Genomic DNA, 22,028 nt, shown 5'->3' with positions numbered 1-22,028 from the left:
GCTAGCATCCCGCTAGCATCCCTAGCGCCCCCCCCCCATACAAACCCTCGCCCCTCCTTAAACGTGAGAGGTCGAGGAGAGTACTATGCCAACAGCAGCCAACTTATTTTCTCCAAGAGTTCCGTAAAGACAAATTGATGAGGCTATGCACATCCATTTTCTTTCTCTATGCTAGCATGATGCTAACACGCGGGGTTGAACATCATTGAAATGCTAACGGGAACTAGCGTTTATGTGTTTAATGATAATTATAAAACGCATTTAGATAACTCAGTATTTAAACACAAGCAGAAGCAAACAAAGCATTTGGCACATATTCTTTATCCTCTGCTCAACGGATCTATGTGCAAACAACTTTTAATTACTTCGAAACATAATTAAAATATCAGATTTATAAGGAAATCGATAAAAAATTAAAAAAAAATAAAAATAAAACATTATTTTAGTAAAAATACGTTCGGTATAACGTGTTTTTGTCATTATAAAATATTGCAGATAATTCATGTTTGAAAAAAATATATGTATAAATCTGATTAATAGTTTAAGTTTAACCTAAAATATTAAGATATAAATATTGAAAAAAAAAATAGTATTAATTATAAAAAAATAATAAACATTTATAAATACAATAAAAAAAGAAAAAAATCTGATCATAATTATTAACTGGAATAAAAATAATAATAATAACTATTATTGCTACTGCTAATAATAATAACTATAGAAAATATCGGGAAAACAAATTAGAAAAATAAATAAATAATGAAATTAAGTGTTTTTTTAAATGATACAATATTGCAAAAGCTTATTCTAGGATAGTTAAAATAAAAAATAAACAGTGATAGAGCGATAAAGTTTCATAGATTTTGAAAATGGATGGATGAAAAACACAGAATTGATCACAGTAATATGATTATTATTGATAATAAATTGATAATAACAATACTAATTAATAATGATTATAATAAACAAGACTAAATATTTTTTTTTTTCGATTAAAACTATGATATGACATCGTTGTGTTTTTCACATAATACAATATTGCAAATGTTTCTTTTGAATTACTGAAAATATATAATTTTTGATTTAATTAAAAAAAAAAAAATACAGGAATAAAAAGCAAAGAATACATAATAAAATAAAATTTCAAAAATGATAACAAATTAGAGAACAATTAAAAAAATAAAGTGAAAATGTGTTTAAAGGGAAATTCTCATGATTACTGATGTGATTCATCTGATTGGCTCCCTGTCACTATTAGAACCCAGTCCTGTCAGCCCCCTTTTGTCAGTCCGTCTGCGAACCTCTGTGTATACAAGGCAAGCCTTTTTCGACCCTGACTCCCACCTGTCCCGTTTTTTTGCTCCTGTCTGTCTCCAGTGACGACCCATTTTGATCCCGACAACGTCTACTCTCCCATCCTGGCTTACGACTCGTTTCCGATCCCGTTTTTGCTCTCCTGTCCCAGCTCTCGACCTGTTTTTCCATCCCTGACACCGCCATCGCCCGCTACGGAAGATCCACTTCCGTATTCGGATCACAATCCGAGAGCGACTTGCTTCCCGCGTCTAGCGAGCACCGAATCGCAGGCGCTGGCCTTCCTCTCTCCATCTCCATAAACTTGTGAGAAACGTTATGCGATTGGGTTCTGTTTCCGTTCTGGTCCTGACCCCCAAAAAATGTAATCAAAATATGCTATATCCCCACCAATGCCCAGACCAAACCTACGGCCTTGATTCTTGCCCAGGGTTGAAAAACCGAAAACGAATTCTGTTCCGCCGGCGAGAAAAAGGCCATCCATCGGACCTGATCCCGGTCCTCACCCCTTTTAACAGGGGCCAAGCCGTTAAAGACCCCATTACCTTTTCTCAGTGGACCGGCTCTGCGGAATTTGAGGCGGGACCGCAGGTTGGGGGGGGGCGCAAGTAGCTACGAGCGCTCGAAGCGTTAACGTAATTGCAAGAATGTGAAAAATGAGGCGCACGGGGGTCACAAAGAGAGGCGCACCAAACCACTGGCTGCAGGGACCCAATCGCAGGACTCTCCCTAACCTTCCATTTTGCCCTTCCTAGTTAGTGTGTAAACCTACTATACTGTATCTCCAGCGCGCTAAGAACTTTAACATTTTCATTGTTGAATATTTCGTGCATCCATTTAATATGGTTGGTGTAAAGAAGGGGCGAGCTGTTTCTTTTGAAATGAAAGTGGAATAAGAAAGATTGTTGCGGTTGAGAAAATGGTCACATAAAAAAGGAACACTTTTTTGGGCTACTTTTTCCCACGGAGGAGGAACTCTTGACAAACATATCCCCAAAGTAAGTTGAACTCAACTATATTTATCTTTATGGAGCATATTATATTATGTTATTATTATTTTATGTTTAATATCAAGTCATGTTTATTTGTATTGCCCTTAATCACAAGGAGTCTCAAAGGGCTGCACAGACCACAAATTATTGCAAACTACAGGTTATTATGACACCATCCCCTGATCTAAACCTACACAGGGGCAAGGAAAAACTCAAAAACCTCAACATGAGGAAAATAAAGAAACCTTGAGAAGGGACCGCACGTGAGGTCATTCCCCTTCCAATATCTCGTGCATCCATTCAATAGGGTTGGTGTAAAGTGTAAAGAGAAAGCAAGCCGATTCTTTAAAAGTGAGAGTGGAATAAGAAAGCTTGATGCGGTTGAGAAAATGTTTGGATGGCTTGTTTTTCATCCACTTTCTACCACGGAGGAGGAAGTCGCCGAACTCTTGAAGCCCATTTTCCATAAGTAAGTCAAACTCAACTTTATTTATCTATATAGAGCACAGGTGTCAAACAGGCGGCCCGTGGGCCAGATCAGGCCTGCTAAGGAGTTGAATCCGGCCTGCGAGACAACACTCAGAGAAGCGCAAGAGAAAAATGAGCTGCAGGTTGAAATATGTCAACTTGATGTTGGCAAAGCCAGGTGCCTCGAACAAAGACACTGTGCTTGTATTTATTTCTCTCTCTCCCGCTCTCTCTCTCTCTTTTCCCCCCCTTTTCTGTCTCTGTCTCTTCCACTCTTTGTGTCTCTTATTCTCTTCCTTTGTTGCTCTTTGTCTCTTTCTCTCTCTGTGTCTTTTAACCTCTTTTGCTCTAACTTCCTTTTTTCCTTTTCTCTCTTTTCTCTTTCTCTCTTCTTACCTTTTGCACTTTCTTTTCTTTTTTTCTCTCCTTCTGTCTTTCTACTTCTCTTTGGATTTCTTACTCCCTCTCCCTTTCTTTTCCCCCTCTCTCACGACTTTTTATCTTTTGTTTCTCTCTCTCTCTCTCTCTCTCTCTCTTTTCCACCACTTTTCTCCCACTCTGTCTCTGTCTCTTTCACTCTCTGTGTCTCTTATTCTCTTCCTTTGTTGCTCTTTGTCTCTTTCTCTATGTGTCTTTTAACCTCTTTTGCTCTAACTTCCCTTTTTCCTTTTCTCTCTTTTCTCTTTCTCTCTTCCTACCCTTCGCGCTTTCTTCTCTCTTTTCTCTCCTTCTGTCTTTCTATTTCTCTTTGGATTTCCTCTCCCTTTCTTTTCCCCCTCTCCCAAGACTTTTTATCTTTTGTTTCTCACGCTCTCTCCCTCTCCCTCTCTCTCTTTCTTTGTCCTGCCCTCTCTCCTTTTCCCTCCCTCTTTCTCTTATTTCTTTATCTCTCTTTTTCTTTCTCTTTAATCTACTCGTCCGGCCCCTGACAGAATGTCTGTTCTATGGTGTGGCCCCCGAGTTCAAATGAGTTTACTTATACGAACCATAAACACACAAAATATAACACCGAAGCAAAAATTTCGTTATGTTAGCTTCCCTTTTATTAGCCGCTCCGATTAATTCAATCGACCGTACGACGTCTCGGGTTTTTATGAGCATTTTCTCAGACTTTTATTCGGATTATTGTTGTTGACAGGCAACGCGGGTGAGGCGCGGGGCCGTCCCGCCTCAAATCGGCGTACGGTAACCGTCTTTGGCCCGCCATCGATCGACTGTTACTGGATACGTACGCTGCGGATAGCAGTCGATAAGTGCTCTGTGGATTACAGGTCACTTGTACTTATGTGTGCAAGATAATCAATAGGCAGTGCATTTCTTTCCACCCCGCGCCCCCCGTTCGCCAACCCCCGCCCCTAGCCATTATCCCCGTTGCTCTTTGCACTGCTGCAACACGGCGCTTCTAAGTCGCTTTTATTTTGAAAAAAATCAAACCAAAATAGCAATTCGACAGCTGTTTCTGCAAGGACATTAGAATAGAATAGAATATACCTTTATTGTCATTGTTACAACATGGAATATATTGTGAAATTGGACGTGGCACTCCAGGTCCACATTTTACAGTGAGGATATAAGGAAAACAAGAGATAAGGAACAAAGTACTGTCCATGTTGTATAGGCTTTGTTTAAATGCTGCTGGTAGGTTTATCGTGTTGTAGACATTTAGAATCATGAGAGAAGACACCAATGGATTTTGAACTTGCAAAGAGAACAGGAGATGACTGTACCAATAAAAACTCACTATGCCAAATTCTTTCTTTTATTTAATTTCCTTGCTTACAAAAAGCTGATCCGCCCAATACATGAGAGAATATATCGCGCCTTATAATTCAGTGTGGCTTATAGTCCAGAGTGTACGGTAATTGGGTCAAAAATAACCCAATCAGATTTGGAGGTGGGCTAATCCATTATTTGGGTTGATAAGACCCAGTTTTGGGGCTGTTTTTCAAAACTAATTTACTCTAGAGATAAGTAGGTTTGTCAAGGGAAAAAAATCGAATTGTAGTCTTATTTGATAGAAAAAAAATGTGGAAAAAAAGAAATTTTGTTGTGCCTTCACAAGGAAACTAGCTAAAAACATTCCCAGAAGCCTAAGGTACAACTGTGTATATTTCCACAAAAATCGGTTGAGTCGTTTTTGAGTTTATAAGCCACGTACGAACATACACACATGCAACTGGGGGATTTATATATAAATTTGGATTAGATTAAAATTCAATGGAAGTTTAGATTATATTTATTATCGCTGACGTGATTTTTCGCTCCAAAAAATTCGTCCAAACTGAAAACCTCGGATCGATAGAGTTCACCTCAGCGGTTGCCGAGCTACCGAGTCACGATGACCACAAAAATCTGTGGTCGGGTAAGCCGAGTGAGACATCCATATCTTTGATCGCTTATCGGGAAAACGAGTGTTTGTGTGGATCAGGGGTGTCGAACCGGTGGCCTGCGGGCCAGATCAGGCCCCCGCGGGATAATGCTCAGAGAAGCGCAGGAGAAAAACGAGCTGCAGGTTGAAATGTGTTCGCTCGATGTTGCCAAAATCAGGTGTGTCTCACAAACGCTGTACTTGTATTTCTTTCTCTCTCTCTCACTCTCTTTCTCTTCCTCTCTTTTTATCTCACTCTCTATCTCTCTGTCTCTCGTTTTCTCTTTCTTTGTTCCTCTTTGTCTCTTTCACTCTCTTTGTCTTTTCACCTTCTTTTGCTATCTCTTCCTTTTTTCCTATTCTCTTATTCTTTTATCTCTTACTCTCTCTCTCTTGCTTTCCCCTTCTTTCTCCCCTTCTCTCTTTCTCTCCTTCTCTTTCTCTCTATCTATATCTCTTTGGATTTCTTTGTTTCTGTCTTTCTTTTCCCCAACAAAAGAGATAACAAGATAAGTCGTGAGAGAGGGGGAAAGAAAGGGAGAGGAAGAAAGAAATCCAAAGAGAAATAGAAAGACAGAAGGAGAGAAAAGAGAAAATAAAGTGCGAAGGGTAGGAAGAAAGAAAGAGAAAAGGAAAAAAGGAAGTTAAAAAGACACAGAGAGAGAAAGAGACAAAGGGCAACAAAGGAAGAGAAAAATAGAGACACAGAAAGAGACAGAGACAGAGAGTGGGAGAAAAGGGGTGGAAAAGAAAGAGAGAGAGGAAGAAACAAAGAGCAACAAAGGAAGAGAAAAATAGGGACACAGAGTGAAAGAGACAGAGAGTGGGAGAAAAGGGGTGGAAGAGAGAGAGAGAGAGAGAGAGAGAGAGAGAGAGAGAGAGAGAGAGAGAGAGAGAGAGAGAGAGAGAGAGAGAGAGAAACAAAGAGCAATAAAGGAAGAGAAAAATAGGGACACAGAGTGAAAGGGACAGAGACAGAGAGTGGGAGCAAAGGGATGGAAAAGAAAGAGAGAGAGAAAGAGACAAAGAGCAACAAAGGGAGAGAAAAATAGGGACACAGAGTGAAAGAGACAGAGACAGAGAGTGGGAGAAAAGGGATGGAAAAGAAAGAGAGAGAGAAAGAGACAAAGAGCAACAAAGGGAGAGAAAAATAGACACAGAGAGTGAAAGAGACAGAGACAGAGAGTGGGAGAAAAGGGGTGGAAAAGAGAGAGAGAGAAAGAGAGAGAGAGAGAGAGAGAGAGAAAGAAAAAAACAAATACAAGCACAGTGTCTTTGTTCGAGGCACCTGGCTTTGCCAACATCAAGTGGACCTATTTCAACCTGCAGCTCGTTTTTCTCTTGCGCTTCTCTGAGTGTTGTCTCGCGGGCCGGATTCAATCCCTTAGCGGGTCTGATCTGGCCCGCGGGCCGCCTGTTTGACACCTGTGGCGTATATCCATTCGATTTTAACCAAACCCGAGTTAATATATGTTCTTCTTCGGTGTATAAGTCATTATTTCGGCAACGTGAAAAACCCACGCCCTCTAGTGTCAGAAAACCATATCACTCTCTATCGATGATGAAATTTCACAGAAAAGCGTGTCACTCGCGTAAAAAGAGATACATTTCAACACATTTATTTTCTTAAATCCGACAGCTAGCGTGACCGACACGTAGCACTTTCCAATAGCTTTATTTTGAAAGGCTTTCTTCCCGTTTGGCAGCTTGTGTGCTCCTTCACACTAAAAGAAATGAGATTCTTTTATAAAAATATATATATATATTCTTTAGGATCATATTTTTTTTAGAGAACTGGCAGAAAAAACACGTTAGTCACCGGCTTTTGTCGGAAAGCTCGAAATAGTAACGGTGGCGTGGACGCCAGTCAAAAGGGGGGATCATGGGAAATGGGGGCGGGTAGCAAGGAGGGGGGGGGGGGGTATTGAAAGGCGATGACGAGATTCGTATACAATGGAACATTTTTTTTTTTGTCCGACTTGGAATTTTCAAAAAAAAATGGCTACCCTTAAAATAACTATTTGATATCGCTATAATAAACTACTGAGAGACGAAAATACAGCAAATTTCCAGAGGTGAACCTCGTGTTTATACAGGAAGATTTTGACCGATGGAGTGATCTATTTTGGAGACTTGAATTGACATTTGAAATTCTTGATTTAAGGATAAAAAATAAAAGTAAATGGACTTATTTATAGTTTTTTTAATTGATTTGTACATGTTATAATGAAGATTATTTATTTGTTGTGTATTTATTCCTTTTTTATTGATTTATTATTCATGTCGTTTTTTTATTTATTCAATGATTTGTTTATCCGATTATGAATTTATCGATGTACTTAATATTTATCTCATCTCATCAGCCGTACCGCTTATCCTCATTGGGGTCGCGGGGGGCTGGAGCCCATCCCAGCCATCTCCGGGCAGTGGGCAGGGGACACCCTGAACTGGTTGCCAGCCAATCGCAGGGCACACAGGGACAGACAACGCATTCGCTCATTCACACCTAGGGACAATTTGGACCGGCCAATTCACCTGAAATGCATGTTTTTTGGAATGTGGGAGGAAACCCACGCAAGCACGGGGGAGAACATACAAACTCTGCACAGGAAGTCTTGAGCTGGATTTGAACCCACGACAGGTTCCCATGACATGAACTGTGCCGCACAAGCGCTAACCACTGCGCCGCCGTGCTGCCTTACTTAATATTTATGCATGTATTTATTTATTCCATGTTTGTTGACGTTATATTTATTTGTCATTTATTCACATTCCATAATTTATGATATTTATCAATTTGTGTATTAATTTATCTGATTTTATTTTTTTATCTACCTATTATCTATGTCATTTTTTGTTTGTCTACTTCGTATTTATGTATTTATTCGATGAATTATATGTCCAATGATTTATTCATTTAATTACTTAAAATTTATTTATTTTGTATGGATTCACTTTTATATATTTCTTTATTCATTTCATATTCATGTAATTATTTATATATATTATTTATTGAGTTAATATCGATGTATTGTTTTATTATTTCTATTATTAATTACATTTGAACCTTTTTCATTTTTTTAAACTTTACATATTTGTATATAACCCTTTTTTATTTATTTGTTTACTTAATTTTCCTGTTTCTATTTATCTATGTATTTATTTACCATTTTTTTATGTATGTACTGAATATTCGTGTATTTATTTACTTACCTAATCATCCAAAATTATTTTTCTTACTTATTTTGTTTTTACCTGTGTTTTTATTTGTTAAGATTTATTCATTCCGTTATTTGGTTTTTTAGATTTACCGTACAACCTTGAGTATAACACACGTCCGAAATTAGAGTTCATTTTTAGGTAAAAAAAAATAAAATAAATCTACAATGTACACAATATAGCGTCAATATATTTTATATTTAGCTTTTATAATTATTTTCTTCATGGCCTCGAAAAATTTAAAAATATTTAAAAAAAAACCTTCGATTTTTCCAGTCGAAAATCAATTATGTTCCGGTGTATACGAAATGTGGGTTGTCACGGCAACGGTCCTCACCTTGTTCGCTGCTGTTGTCCCCACTCTGCGAGGCGTGGCCCCCACTAGAGGGCCCCGGAGTCCCAGCCGAGTGCGTAGATGTAGCATCATCGTGGTCTCTCCAGGACGCCGGGTTCTACGAAAACACAAAACAGTTCGTAAGTAACTTTCTTTAACTGGCCTACATTTAGCATAATTTGGTCAAATCAAGTGTGGTAGCTAGCCAACCTGCTAATTTATTATATACAAAGTTAACTAGCTAGCTTATTGAACAAATAGACAGAGAGCTATTGGGAGAGCTAAACAAGTGAATAAATATCAGCTAGCAAGATAGCCAAAGAGATTAAAAAAAAAAAACTTTAGGTAGTTAGAAACACAGTTGAAAAGCTAGGTGGCTAGCTAAGTAGAGAGACATATAAATTAACAGATAGCCAGGTAGTAAGGGACAGGAAGCTAAAAAGCTAGCTAGCAACTAAGATGGACAGGGAGCAGCTAGCCAGACGCACATAAGGATAAACAACTAGCTAGCTAGTTAAAGAGATAGATAACTCTCTATATAAATCGCCAAAACGCTAGCTAGCTATCTACCTAATGGCAGAGAGAAGCTAGCTAGTAAACAAGCAGATATAAAACTACCTAGCTAGTTAGACACATTAATAGACAATGTGTTGGCTAAAGGAACAAACAGCTAGCTAGTCAGCTAAATGGACAGATACTAGATCATTACTCAAATAAACAGATGAATAACTATTTTACTACAGTAGTGATGCTAACAGATTATCAACTCTACAGCCATAGAAATGGATAAACAGATAGCAGCAAGTTAGAGAAACTGAATTAATCAACTAGATAGATAATTATACAGAAAGAGAGAGCTACCTAGATTGACAGAGAACAGCTTGGCTGGAAAGATAAACAAATAAACAACTACCTAGTTAGTAGACACACTGATGTTCATATAGTCAACTACTGAGCAAACAGCTAGTTAGCAGAGGGACAAAGATGAATAACTAACTAGCTAGTTAGAAACACGAATAGATAGCCAGCCAGCCATAGAGACAAATGATTACCTGGCTAGCTAGGTAATTTGACAGGGAGGAGCTAGCCATAGGAACAGAAACAAAATAGACAGATAGCTAGCTAAAAAGACAAAGATAAACAACTATCTAGCTAGTTAGACACACAAATATAAAGCTAACTAGCTTAAGAAACAGAAAAGCAGCAAGTTAGCTAGATAAATGAACAAATAGCTGCGAGCTAGGCAGGCAAAAAACAGCTGGCTAGTTAGACAAACACTTTAAAGCCAGCTAGCTAAATAGGCAACAGAGAAATACACACCTAGCTTGCTACCTAGTGAGCTACCTATGCCTCTATTTTTAACAATTACAATTTGTAACCCTGTCAATCTTTTGGAAATAACAAAGTCTCCATTGCCAAAACAAAGCATTTGGGAATGTAGGCTAAAACAAATGCCAAACAAACCGAGAACAAAAAAACAAGCCGAGCAGCATCTGGCAACCGCTCTAAAATAGCGCAATCGAAAAGCTAGCACGACCAGCTCTGCCGCCTAATTTTCGACACACACTTCTTTTTGTGTGTTATTGCAGGGCTAGCTAGCGAGACTTCCGCGTCAAGTGCGGAACACGGAGGTGAGACGTCCAAACACACCGCAGTCGTCATAAATCATGGCGGCTGTCAAAAAACAAAATACGATATGACAGCCATTCTCTTGCTAATCTGCCAAAAATGTGCGCACGCCTACAGCGCATTTTATGCGCTAGCACGCGTGGCTTAATGGAGAGCCGAGTAGAAACATGTTTTGTAAATGGCCACAAAGAGAAAGGAACCACAACTTGTCGGTTTTCATATCTGGCTAGCTGTTTGTCCAACTATCTGGCTAGCTAGTTGTTTGTCTGTTAGCTGCTACCTTTACATTTAGCTGAATTAGATAGCTACCCAGCTATTTATGTCTTTATATAACAAGCTAAGGAGTTTTTTATCTTTTTGACTGTCAACGCTAGCTGATCTCTATCCATCTTGGAGGCTAGCTATCTATCTTTGTCTATAGCCAGCTAGTTTGTATAGCTGGGTAGCTGTCAATATTTGTTGAGCTGGCTAGCTAGATGTTGGCTAGTTTATCTGTTTGCCCAATAAGCCAAGTCGTTTTTTATCAGTTTTGTCAGTTGAACTTAGCTGTACTTCATACATCTACGTGGCTATCTGGCTAACTTTTTAGCTTTTTACATAGATAGCTACCTGTCTATCTAAGTGGCTAACTAGCTGACAATTTAGCACCCGTTATTTATGTCTCTCTTTTTCTCTATCTAGCTAACTTGGTATTTGTTTATCTGTTTGTTAGTTTGACTAGCTGGCTCTAAACTGATTATCTAGTTGGATGGTTAGCTATTTTTTTGCTGTCTTTTTAGCTTGGTGTTTTACTAGTCTAGTTGAGTAGTTGTTTATCTGTTTGTCGGTTAACGCTAGCTTCCCTCTATCCACTAGGTGGCCGGCTAGATAAGGTATTATCTGTTTCTATAGCTAGGTAGTCCTTTATTTGTTGGTCTGTTTTATTAGCAGTCGTCTGTCAATCTAAGTGGCTAGCTAGCTCGCTATCATTTTTAACTGATTCTATAGCTAGCTTTCTGTCTAACTGTCTCTCTAACTACCTAGCTTGGTAGTTGTTTAGCTCTTTGTCTGTTTAGTTGGCTCCTTTCTATATAGTTACAAGCTAGGTAACATTTGAACAGTCTTAATAGCTAGGTATCTGCCCCACTGTTTCCATCTAGCTAACTCGGTAGTTGTTAATCTGTTTGACTGCCTACCTAGGTTCTATCCGTCAAACTATCTATCTAGCTAACTGCCTATGTGGCTGTTAAAGAAGATAAATAGCTAGTTGTTTATCTGCATGACTCTCTTGATGGCTGTTATCCGTTCATTTAGCTAACGAGCTAGCTTTTATTCTGTTTCTATAGCTTGCTAGTATTTGATTTGGCAGATGTGGGCTGTTTCAGCTCATTTAGCTGATTTTAAGTAGGATTTTTCTTATTTTCGGACTATTGGACAAGGTAAAACACTGACTTCATGGGCAAAACAGCATCACTAGCTTGTTTGGTAGCATTCCTAACTAGCATTGCAAGCTATCTTAGCGTGGATAGCTTTAGCTTAAAAAGCGATGATAAAAGAAATGTCTTGCAATTTAAATAAAATTGATTACTGAATAAAAATACATTTAAAAATAATATATATATGGCCTAAAAAATAAAAATATAAAAACATTTTAATAAAATTATGTGAATTAAAGAAGAAAATGATTCTCAAAGTCCAACCATTTTCACTCAAAAGACGGGAGAAAAAAATGTCCCAATTCTTCTTAACAGCCTTGCTCTTAAGATGACCTCACTTAAAGTCCTTCCCTTGTGCCCAGTCCGACTTGTCACAGGAAAAGCTTTATCAGCGCCACATGACGGCAGGCCTGGCTTGGAATTTCCTTCGCCCGATTCCGTTTTACCAATTACGTCACCTGCCGAAAAATCGGTTGCCGTAAAAATGTCTCTCCCCATATGGATAGCTAGCTGTCCAGCTACCGACATGGACAGACAGCGGCTTAGCAAGACAAACAAAACCATAAACAACTATCTAGCTAATAAAAGAGAGACAGCCCGCTTGCTACGGAAACAGCTAAAAACCTAGCGAGCTAGCCACCTAGATAGGAGAGGTCAGCTGGCTAGAAAGCCAACCAGATAAACAGACATGCCGATAGACGTTAGCTAGCTCTAGGAACAGATATACTGCTAGCTAGTAAACTAAACGAACAGATAGCAGATAACTAGTCAGAAAAAACGATAAGTAACTAATTAGCTAGTGATACAAACAGATAGACAACTAGACAGCTTTAGAAATGGATTATCAGCTAGCTAGCTGACTAAAAGGAAAGATAGTAGCAAGCTAGCCAGACAAGCAGAAAAACAACGAGCTAGCTAGTTTGACAAATAGAAAGCTAGCTACCTAGATGAAGAGAGCAGCTTAGCTAGAAAGACGAACATAAACAGAAACACCAATAGACATATAACTAGCTCTAGGAACAGATAAACTGCTAGCTAGTTAGCTAAATGGACCAAAAGCAGAAAACTAGTCAGACAAACAGATAAGTAACTAACTAGCTAGTGATACAAACAGATAGACAACTACACCGCTTTAGAAATGGATCATCAGCTAGCTAGCTGAAAAAAAGGAAAGATAGCAGCAAGCAAGACATACAACCGGGACAACAACTAGCTAGCTAGTTAGACAAATCGAAAGCCAGCTACCTAGACGTAGAGAATAGTTGGCTACAAAGACAAACAGATAAACAGACACACCAATAGACATATACTTAGCTCTAGGAAGAGATAAACTGCTAGCTTGTAAGCTAAACGGACCAATAGCAGATAACTAGTCAAACAAACAGATAAGTAATTAACTAGCTAGTGATACAGCTTTAGAAACAGATCAACAGCTAGCTAGCTGACAAAATGGAAAGATAGCAGCAAGCTAGACACAACCAGAAAAACAACCAGCGAGCTAGTTAGACAATTAGCAAGCCAGCTACTTAGATGGAGAGAGAGCAGCTTAGCTAGAAAGACAAACAGATAACTACTACCTAGCTAGTAAGACACACAGACATTCAACTCGCCAGCTAGAGAACAGATAAACAACTATCTAGTTAGGTAAATGGAAATATAGCAGTCTAAAAAGACAAATTTGAGTAACTACCAACTTAGTTAGACACAGAAATAGACTGCTAGCTACCCATAGAAGCAAATGGCTAAATAGCTCATTTGACAGGGAGCAGCTAGCCATACAGGAAAACAACTAGCTAGCTAGTTAGAAAGGCAGATGAAAAGTCAGCTAGCTTGATGGACAGAAATCAGCTAGTTAGACAAACAGATTGCTGGCTGGACAGAGAAATCGAAACCTAGCTAGCTAGCTAGCTAGTGAGATACTTAGCCCAACCAAGGAAAACAAACGGCCCTGCCCACAAAAATGAACTTCCTCGTTAGTTCCCGTTACACCGCTTTCGCCAATTTGCTAAGAAAGAAAGAATGCGGTGTGTACGAAATAAAATGTCCGTTTATCGATATTTTATATATTCTGGAGCCGCAAAAAGTTAAAAGCCTTTTATAAACTTTTTTCAATATTAATCGTAAAGAGAACCACCACACAGCGCTGAAGACTCACATGCGGCCCTAGAACCGGAGGTTTCTGACCCCTAATTTAGTCTAGCAATGCATAATTTAAAAATCGATAAACATGGCGGACACTGTTATTTTTTGTAGATATTTTTGAATGATTATTTCATCAATTCATAAATGAATGAATTATTCATTTGAACATGAATTAATTGTTAATTAATTTATTAGAAAAAACGGTGGCTGTATACTTTTAATCATCAATTAATTATGGAATCAATTAGTCAAATGGATTGATTGTGGATTAATCAATTGAAAAGTCAGTGTCTAATTAATTTGAATAATTAACCAATTGCCGATTGATCCTTCATTTAAAAATAGTTGGTGATTAATTTCAAAATTGACTAACTGTTGATTAATCAAATCTAAAAATAGTGGGTTTTTGATTTGAAAATGAGAGAAATGTCGATGATGATTATCCAAAATAATCGGCAAATCATTTGGAGATTAATTAATTGTGTATTTATCATTTATTCAAATTTTGTGTGTGCTCGAAATCAAAACTAATTGTAGATTCCTCCTTTATTACAAATGACTGATTCATTTTAAATCAATTAATCAATTCATTGATTGATCACTTCATCGATTAATCAATTCATCGTGGATTAATCTTAGTTCATCTTAAAAATAGTTGGCGATTTGTAATGGCCGAATTGATCATACGATAATGGGGACGGAATAATTAGTCAATTCATTAGGTATGGATCCATATGTTTTTTTCAAATAATGGGTAATTAATCCTGAAGTAAATTAATCGTGGATTAATCTTAGTTCATCTTAAAAATTGTTGGCAATTAGTAATGGCCGAATTGATCATACGATAATGGGGACCGAATAATTAGTCAATTAATTAAGTATAGATTCATCTGTTATTAGAAAATAATGGGTAATTAATCCTTAAATAGATTAATCGTGGATTAATCTTAGTTCATCTTAAAAATAGTTGGCAATATGTTATGGCCGAATTCATTATAATGGGGACCGAATAACTAGTCAATTGATTAAGTATAGATTCATCTGTTATTAGAAAATAATGGGTAATTAATCCTAAAGTAAATTAATCGTGGATTAATCTTAGTTCATCTTTAAAATAGTTGGCAATTCGTGATGGCCGAATTCATCATAATGGGGACCAAATAATTAATCAATTAATTAAGTATAGATTCATCTGTTATTAGAAAATAATGGGTAATTAATCCTTAAATAGATTAATCGTGAATTAATCTTAGTTCATCTTAAAAATAGTTGGCAATATGTTATGGCCGAATTCATTATAATGGGGACCGAATAACTAGTCAATTGATTAAGTATAGATTCATCTGTTATTAGAAAATAATGGGTAATTAATCCTTAAATAGATTAATCGTGGATTAATCTTAGTTCATCTTAAAAATAGTTGGCAATATGTTATGGCCGAATTCATTATAATGGGGACCGAATAACTAGTCAATTGATTAAGTATAGATTCATCTGTTATTAGAAAATAATGGGTATTAATCCTAAAGTAAATTAATCGTGGATTAATCTTAGTTCATCTTAAAAATAGTTGGCAATTCGTGATGGCCGAATTCATCATAATGGGGACCAAATAATTAATCAATTAATTAAGTATAGATTCATCTGTTATTAGAAAATAATGGGTAATAAATCCTAAAGTAAATTAATCGTGGATTAATCTTAGTTCATCTTAAAAATAGTTGGCAATTTGTTATAGCCGAATTCATTATAATGGGGACCAAATAACTAGTCAATTAATTAAGTATGGATTCATATGTTATTCGAGAATAATGGGTAATCAATCCGAAATTAAATTAATCGTGGATTAATCTTAGTTCATCTTAAAAATAGTTGGCAATTTGTTATAGCCGAATTCATTATAATGGGAACCAAATAACTAGTCAATTAATTAAGTATGGATTCATATGTTATTCGAGAATAATGGGTAATCAATCCGAAAGTAAATTAATCGTGGATTAATCTTAGTTAATCTTAAAAATAGTTGGCAATTTATTATGGCCGAATTGATTATATGATAATAGGGACTGAATAATTAGTCAATAATTTAATTATGGATTCATATGTTATTTGAGAATAATGGGTAATGAATCCGAAAGTAAATTAATCGTGGATTAATCTTAGTTCATCTTAAAAATAGTTGGCAATTTGTTATGGCCGAATTGATTATATGATACTAGGGACTGAATAATTAGTCAATAATTTAAGTATGGATTCATAGGTTATTCGAGAATAATGGGTAATTAATCCGAAATTAAATTAATCGTGGATTAACAGATATTTTTTAATTAGAGTGGCCGATTCATTTGAATTAATTGTGACTTCTTTGATGATTCAATAACGGGGACCGATTCATTTGACAATCAATTACCGATTAATCTTTTATTCTAAAATGGCGGATGATTAATTTGAAAATTAAATTAATTGATCATTCAATAATAGGGAGCGATTCGTTTGACAATGAATTAAGTATGGATTAATCCGTCGTTCAAAATGAATGGGTGATTAATTCATCCATGAACTGTGTGTTTTTTAATCGCGGTAGACAATTAACTCGAGAATTAATCAAACGCGGATTCATCGACGTCTCGTGGCGCTTCTAATCGGAAAATCGTTAAGAAAAACGGAGAGGCGTTCTTCTTCTGAGGGGGTGGCTCGTATCGTTGTACCCCCCCACTTGAAACCCCCCCCCCCCACCCGCGTTCAAGATGCTCTCAGTGTCAGCTGTTCGGCGAGAAAAAAGGGAAAAAAAAGTAAGGGGGGAGGGCAGAGATGAAACCCCCGTGCAGAGGTTTTGGGTCCTCCCAAGTGAGCCCAAGGGGGCTGCCGCCTCACTTGACTTTCTGGGCCATTGATCCACAAACGCTCGGTTGCGCTCGACTAAAGTCGCTTGTTAGGGAGTTCATACACGCAGTCTGTTCTAAGATCTTTCGCCGGATCCTTTTCCCCACGTGCTTTTCTTTGGGAGGAAATTTATTTTGCCCAATTTGAGAGTTTTTCCGAACGCATCGCGACAAAATAACTGTTTCGATGGTGAGAAAGTCGAAAAAGTCTTAGAATTTTTTTAATATTAATATAATACGATAAAAAAAAGGTCATTTATTGAATAAATAGGAAAAATCTCTGTCTCATCTCATTAGCTACACCGCTTATCCTCAGTAGGGTCGCGGGGGTGCTGGAGCCCATGCCAGCAATCATCGGGCAGTGGGCAGGGGACACCCTGAACTGGTTGCCAGCCAATCGCAGGGCACACCGGGACAGACAACTCACTCGCTCATTCGCACCTAGGGACAATTTGGACCGGCCAATTCACCTGAAATGCATGTCTTTGGAATGTGGGAGGAAACCGGAGTGCCCGGAGGAAACCCACGCAAGCACGGGGAGAACATACAAACTCCGCACAGGAAGTCTGGAGCTGGATTTGAACCCACCCGGGAGGTTCCCAAGACATGAACTGTGCCGCACATGCGCTAACCACTGCGCCGCCGTGTTTTGTTTTATACGTAAATAAGGTTGTTTTTTTCTTGGTCAATATTGAAAAATAAGCGCAGAAAAACGGAAAGAAAGCATATTCTTGGTTCTATCACTTTAAATAAATGTCGAAAAATATCCGGACGTTGCTGTAAGTTCGAGATTTTAATGTAAACACATTTTTGCAAGTATAGGACAGTACTGTAGTGCTTCTTTCCGCCACTACCGGAGTGTGGCGCTGTGGAGGTCACAAAGCATCCACCCCGAAGAAGAAATCCGCTTCCTCTTCCTAGTTCGTGTGTAAACACACTGCACTGTATCTCTAGCACGCTAAGAACTTTGACATATTTATTGTTTAATGTCTCGTGCAACCATTCGATATGGTCGGTGTGAAGTGTAAAAAAGAGGCGATCGGTTTCATTTGAAACGAAAGTGGAATAAGAAAGCTTGATGCGGTTGAGAAAATGGTCGGAACGCTTTATTTGGGCCACTTTCTACCACTTTAATGGCGTCAGTTATAAGGAGGAAAATGAGGATGGTTTACCGTGATTTTTACAAGTACGGTATGTTTTTTTAACAGACCCGTTTACTGTATTGCGAGCGTGTTGTTAGTAGCGTGTTGCTACCTGTCACAGTCACGGTTTGGGATGAAAGTTATATCATTATTAGTAAAGCTTTGAAAACTCTCTTGGTGTACCGTCTTTCTTTGTACATATGTGTAACCATGTATAATATGTATTTGCAACTGTATATTTTTTTCATGTATTTATTTTAGAGACTTATTCTGATATGTTTTCTAGGGCGAATCAAAAAGAAGGGGCGAAAACAAGGGGGGCTGACGGGAAGTGGAGTAAAGGTGAGACGTGATTTTGGACGCAGCGGAGAATAGTGGATATATATTCTTCCCACCCTTACCTTTGGAAATATAGACTTTTTTTCCTTGGATTACTTTCGACGGGACCCGGACTCTGCAGGTCTGCATCAAACCTTAAGTACCGGTATCATTTTCCGTTCATTTTGCCGGCTGTAGCTTTTGGACTGTGTACTTTATATTCAGTTACAATTGCGGGACTTAAAGTCTGGTTTGGGTTACTTTTGTGATTGTGTTACATGTTTTAATGTGGGCGCATGCGGCTTATATACAGGTGCGGCTTGTGTAAGTACAAAAGCGGTTATCCTCTTAAAATGTGGTGGGTGCGGCTTATAATCAGGTGCGCTCTATAGTCCGGAATTTACGGTATATATTTATCCGTTTATTTACCTCTTTATGTGTTGTTGATTGATCAATCAACTAAATGAACCCCAATAAAGAATAAGAGAAACGCAATTATCGTGTCAGCCGCAGCGCGTACAACCCCAAAAACAATTTTTTCCCTCTCTTTCAATTCACCTGTAACCCGACGAAGCCGCCCCCGCGTCGTAACTTTGCCGCACTCCACAAAAGCCCGCCTCATAAATTATTTACGGCGCCCCCTCTCTGATCGGAGGGCGCATCATCATCAGACGGCGCGCAAACACAAACATACACAAGCGTTTTGTCGCGGGCCCTGTGGGTGTCATAAAGTTCAAACGAGTAGCGCGTCTCAGCCAAATAGACAATCCGCGCGAGCAAAGAGCCGGGAACCGGCGAGGAACGGGGCGAGGGACGAGCAAACCGGAGAGCGAGCGACGAGTCAGCGCCTGGCAGACGCCACAACAACCCCAAAAGGGGGGCGTCCTTATTCCCTGGAGAGAAGCTGTAATTAGGAAAAGAGCGCTAGGCGCTAATTGTCTAGCAAAGATGGCGGCGTTTTCTTCGGGGGTTCTATAGATGATGCAAAAGGAGTATATTCTCATGAGGGTTGCCTCTCTCGGCGTAATACAACTTGTAATTACACTCGGGGATTTTAATTTGCTTTTACCGCATTCGGAGCCCCAAAAAATTGACTCGCCAGTGAACTTTGTGCTCGGGAAGGGACACCGGGGACAAAAACATTGAATCGACTGGAAATTTAAAGCAAAGTGTGTGATATTTGATCACTAGGTGGCACTGTGTTGTCTAATGCGAAGGAAAACCGGTGCGGCGGAGCACACCGGTGCAGCAAGTTGGCAGACAAAGTTAGTGGCGACTATGTAAACCATAGGTGTCAAACGGGCGGCCCGCGGGCCAGATCAGGCCCGCTAAGGGATTGAATCAGGCCTGCGGGACAACACTCAGAGAAGCGCAAGAGAAAAACAAGCAGCAGGTTGAAATATGTCAACTTGATGTTGCCAAAGAAAGGTGCCTCGAACACAGACACTGTACTTGTACTTGTCTCTCTCTCTCTCTCTCCCTCCCTTTTTTCGACCCTTTTTCTCCCACTTTCTGTCTCTTTCACTCTTGGAAATAGTGAGAGAGGGGGAAAGAAAGAGAGAAAGAGAGAAAAGGAAAAAGTAAGAGAGCAATAGAAGGTAAAAAGAGACAGAGAAAGAGAAACAGAGAGACGAAGAGGGCGAGAGAGAGAGAGAGAAAGAGAGAGAAAAGAGAGAGAGTGTGTGAGAAACAAAAGAGATAAAAAGAGAAATAGTGAGAGTGAAAGTAAAGGGGAGGAAGACAGAGAGAGAGAGAGATAGGGGGAGAGAAAGAGAAAAGAGAGAGTGTGTGAGAAACAAAATAGATAAAAAGAGAAATAGTGAGAGAGAGGGGAAAGAAAGTGAGGGAGAAAGAGAGAAATGGAAAAAATTAGGAGAGAGCAATAGAAGGTACAAAGAGACAAAGAGGTACAAAGAAAGAGAAAAAGAGACAGAGAGAGTGAAAGAGAGAGATATAAAGTAAGAGAAAAGGGGAGGGAGAGAGAGAGAGAGAGAGAGAGAGAGAGAGAGAGAGAGAGAGAGAGAGAGAGAGAGAGAGAGAGAGAGAGAGAGAGAGAGAGAGAGAGAGAGAGAGAGAGAGAGAGAGAGAGAGAGAGAGAGAAAGAAATACAAGTACAGCATTCTTGAGAGGCACCTGGCTTTGGCAACATCAAGTGGACATATTTCAACCTGCAGCTCGTTTTTCTCTTACGCTTCTCTGAGCGTTGTCTCACGGGCCAGATTCAATTCCTTAGCGATCGTAATCCGGCCCGCGGGCCACCATTTTGACACCCCTGTCTTAAAGGTATTCCCAAATCTCATTTTCAAGATTTTTGCCACACCACCCTTCTTAAATTTCCTTTTCAAGTCTCTCTCTCTCTCGAGTTTCCTCGTCCCAAGACCATCCACTCCAACTATTTTCTTAAAGGTATTCCCAAGTCTAATTTTTTACGACCCCAAGAACCCCCTCTCAAGTTTTTCCGCCTCAGCATTCCCGGTTCCACTCCCCCTTATGATAAGTGATTTATTTTGGTTCCTTTATTGAATAAACGCCCCTTATTGGGGTTTTATCCTTGTGTCCTGCATTTGGGTCCGTCTGAAATCCCAAGACTTGACAGATTACATCAGGCGCTAGAATATGAGCAATTCAAAAAAAGCATAATTCAGATATTTGTCTATTCTTCCGCCGGTATCATGCGAATGAAAATTAGCAAAGGGAATTATTCAACGCAGAGGATAAAGAATATACACAAGTTAGACTTGTGGTATCGTAGATAATTGTGTATATAGAAATTAAGTGGAAAAGTCTGGAAACTCTTGCTAACAGGCTACGAAAATATAAATAGTATTTATATAAATACCTCATAGTAATTATTACTCTTGTAATAATAAATGACACCAAACAAATATGTCTTAAAATTGTGGTTAAAATTAGCGTAGCAGTATCAAAACACACGCACACAAAAGGTCATAAATCAAGACGCCATTTGATACTACCCGACACGTGGCGTACACAAACGAAGGAGGGCGAGTAATATAATCTAAGTACAGGCGGTTGCGAATAAAAGATAGGTGCGGTACTATTGAACAGCTGAGCGTTAGCACGCTAACGCTAAAATGGTAATAATTCATCAGCGGAGTGTTCTGACAAGACGAGGCGGTCTACAACTTTCACCCGAGGAAACTTCATACCGTTTGTAAATACCATTTATGTATTCCGTGTATAAGTACTGTAAAGTATATTGTTACGTTTTCATGAATAAATAGGTGCATTGTCTATTATTGACACTTTTTTTTTGTTTTCTTTTACTTTCGAGTTCTGAGAAAGATTTATGACTTATTATTTCGTAACAATATAGCCCTGTTTATTTATTCATAAAATTGGATGTTTTGCTGAAATCTTAAAAAAAAAAAATCTAAATGAAATATAGATATAATTCTTTGTTTTTAAAATATTTTTAATGAATGATGAAGTACTAAAAAATTATATTTGATGTGAAAATAAATTCATAATAACTCCCAAAAATAAACCAAAATATGAAATAATAAAAAACTGATCGAAATCTAAGAACAACTTATACATATAAAATGATATACATCATTTATTCATCTATGAATAAATATGAATAAATGATAATAAAAAGGAAATAAAAATATAACAAATACAATAAAATAGAAATAAAAGTGAAAATATGTTTAATGGAGAATAATTATTGGTAGGAGGTTTTTGTATGTTATTACATGATACGAGGGGTCACGGTTGCCATGGCGCCCAATTGGCCCGTTAACAGATTGGCTTTCTGTCTATTTAAAGCTCAGCGCTCTCA

At 38.4% G+C, this 22,028-nt stretch overlaps 1 protein-coding gene across 5 annotated transcripts in view; it reads right to left on the bottom strand.

Moving 5' to 3' along the window:
- meis2a (Meis homeobox 2a) overlaps window positions 1–22,028 on the bottom strand; it is a 165,272-nt gene that overhangs the window by 129,388 nt on the left and 13,856 nt on the right. For all 5 annotated transcript variants that reach the window (XM_088355160.1, XM_088355162.1, XM_088355161.1 and 2 more), the window contains exon 7: window positions 8,699–8,813. In XM_088355160.1, the coding sequence (XP_088211286.1) occupies window positions 8,699–8,813 (115 nt within the window). The remainder of the gene's footprint in view (window positions 1–8,698; window positions 8,814–22,028) is intronic.

The sequence above is a fragment of the Urocampus carinirostris genome, chromosome 15 (assembly GCF_059441175.1).
Source record: "Urocampus carinirostris isolate Australia breed hairy pipefish chromosome 15, RoL_Ucar_1.0, whole genome shotgun sequence".
Taxonomy (NCBI): Eukaryota; Metazoa; Chordata; class Actinopteri; order Syngnathiformes; family Syngnathidae; genus Urocampus; species Urocampus carinirostris.
Note: the sequence above shows the minus strand (reverse complement) of the source record. Positions and strands in the feature narration are given on the sequence as shown.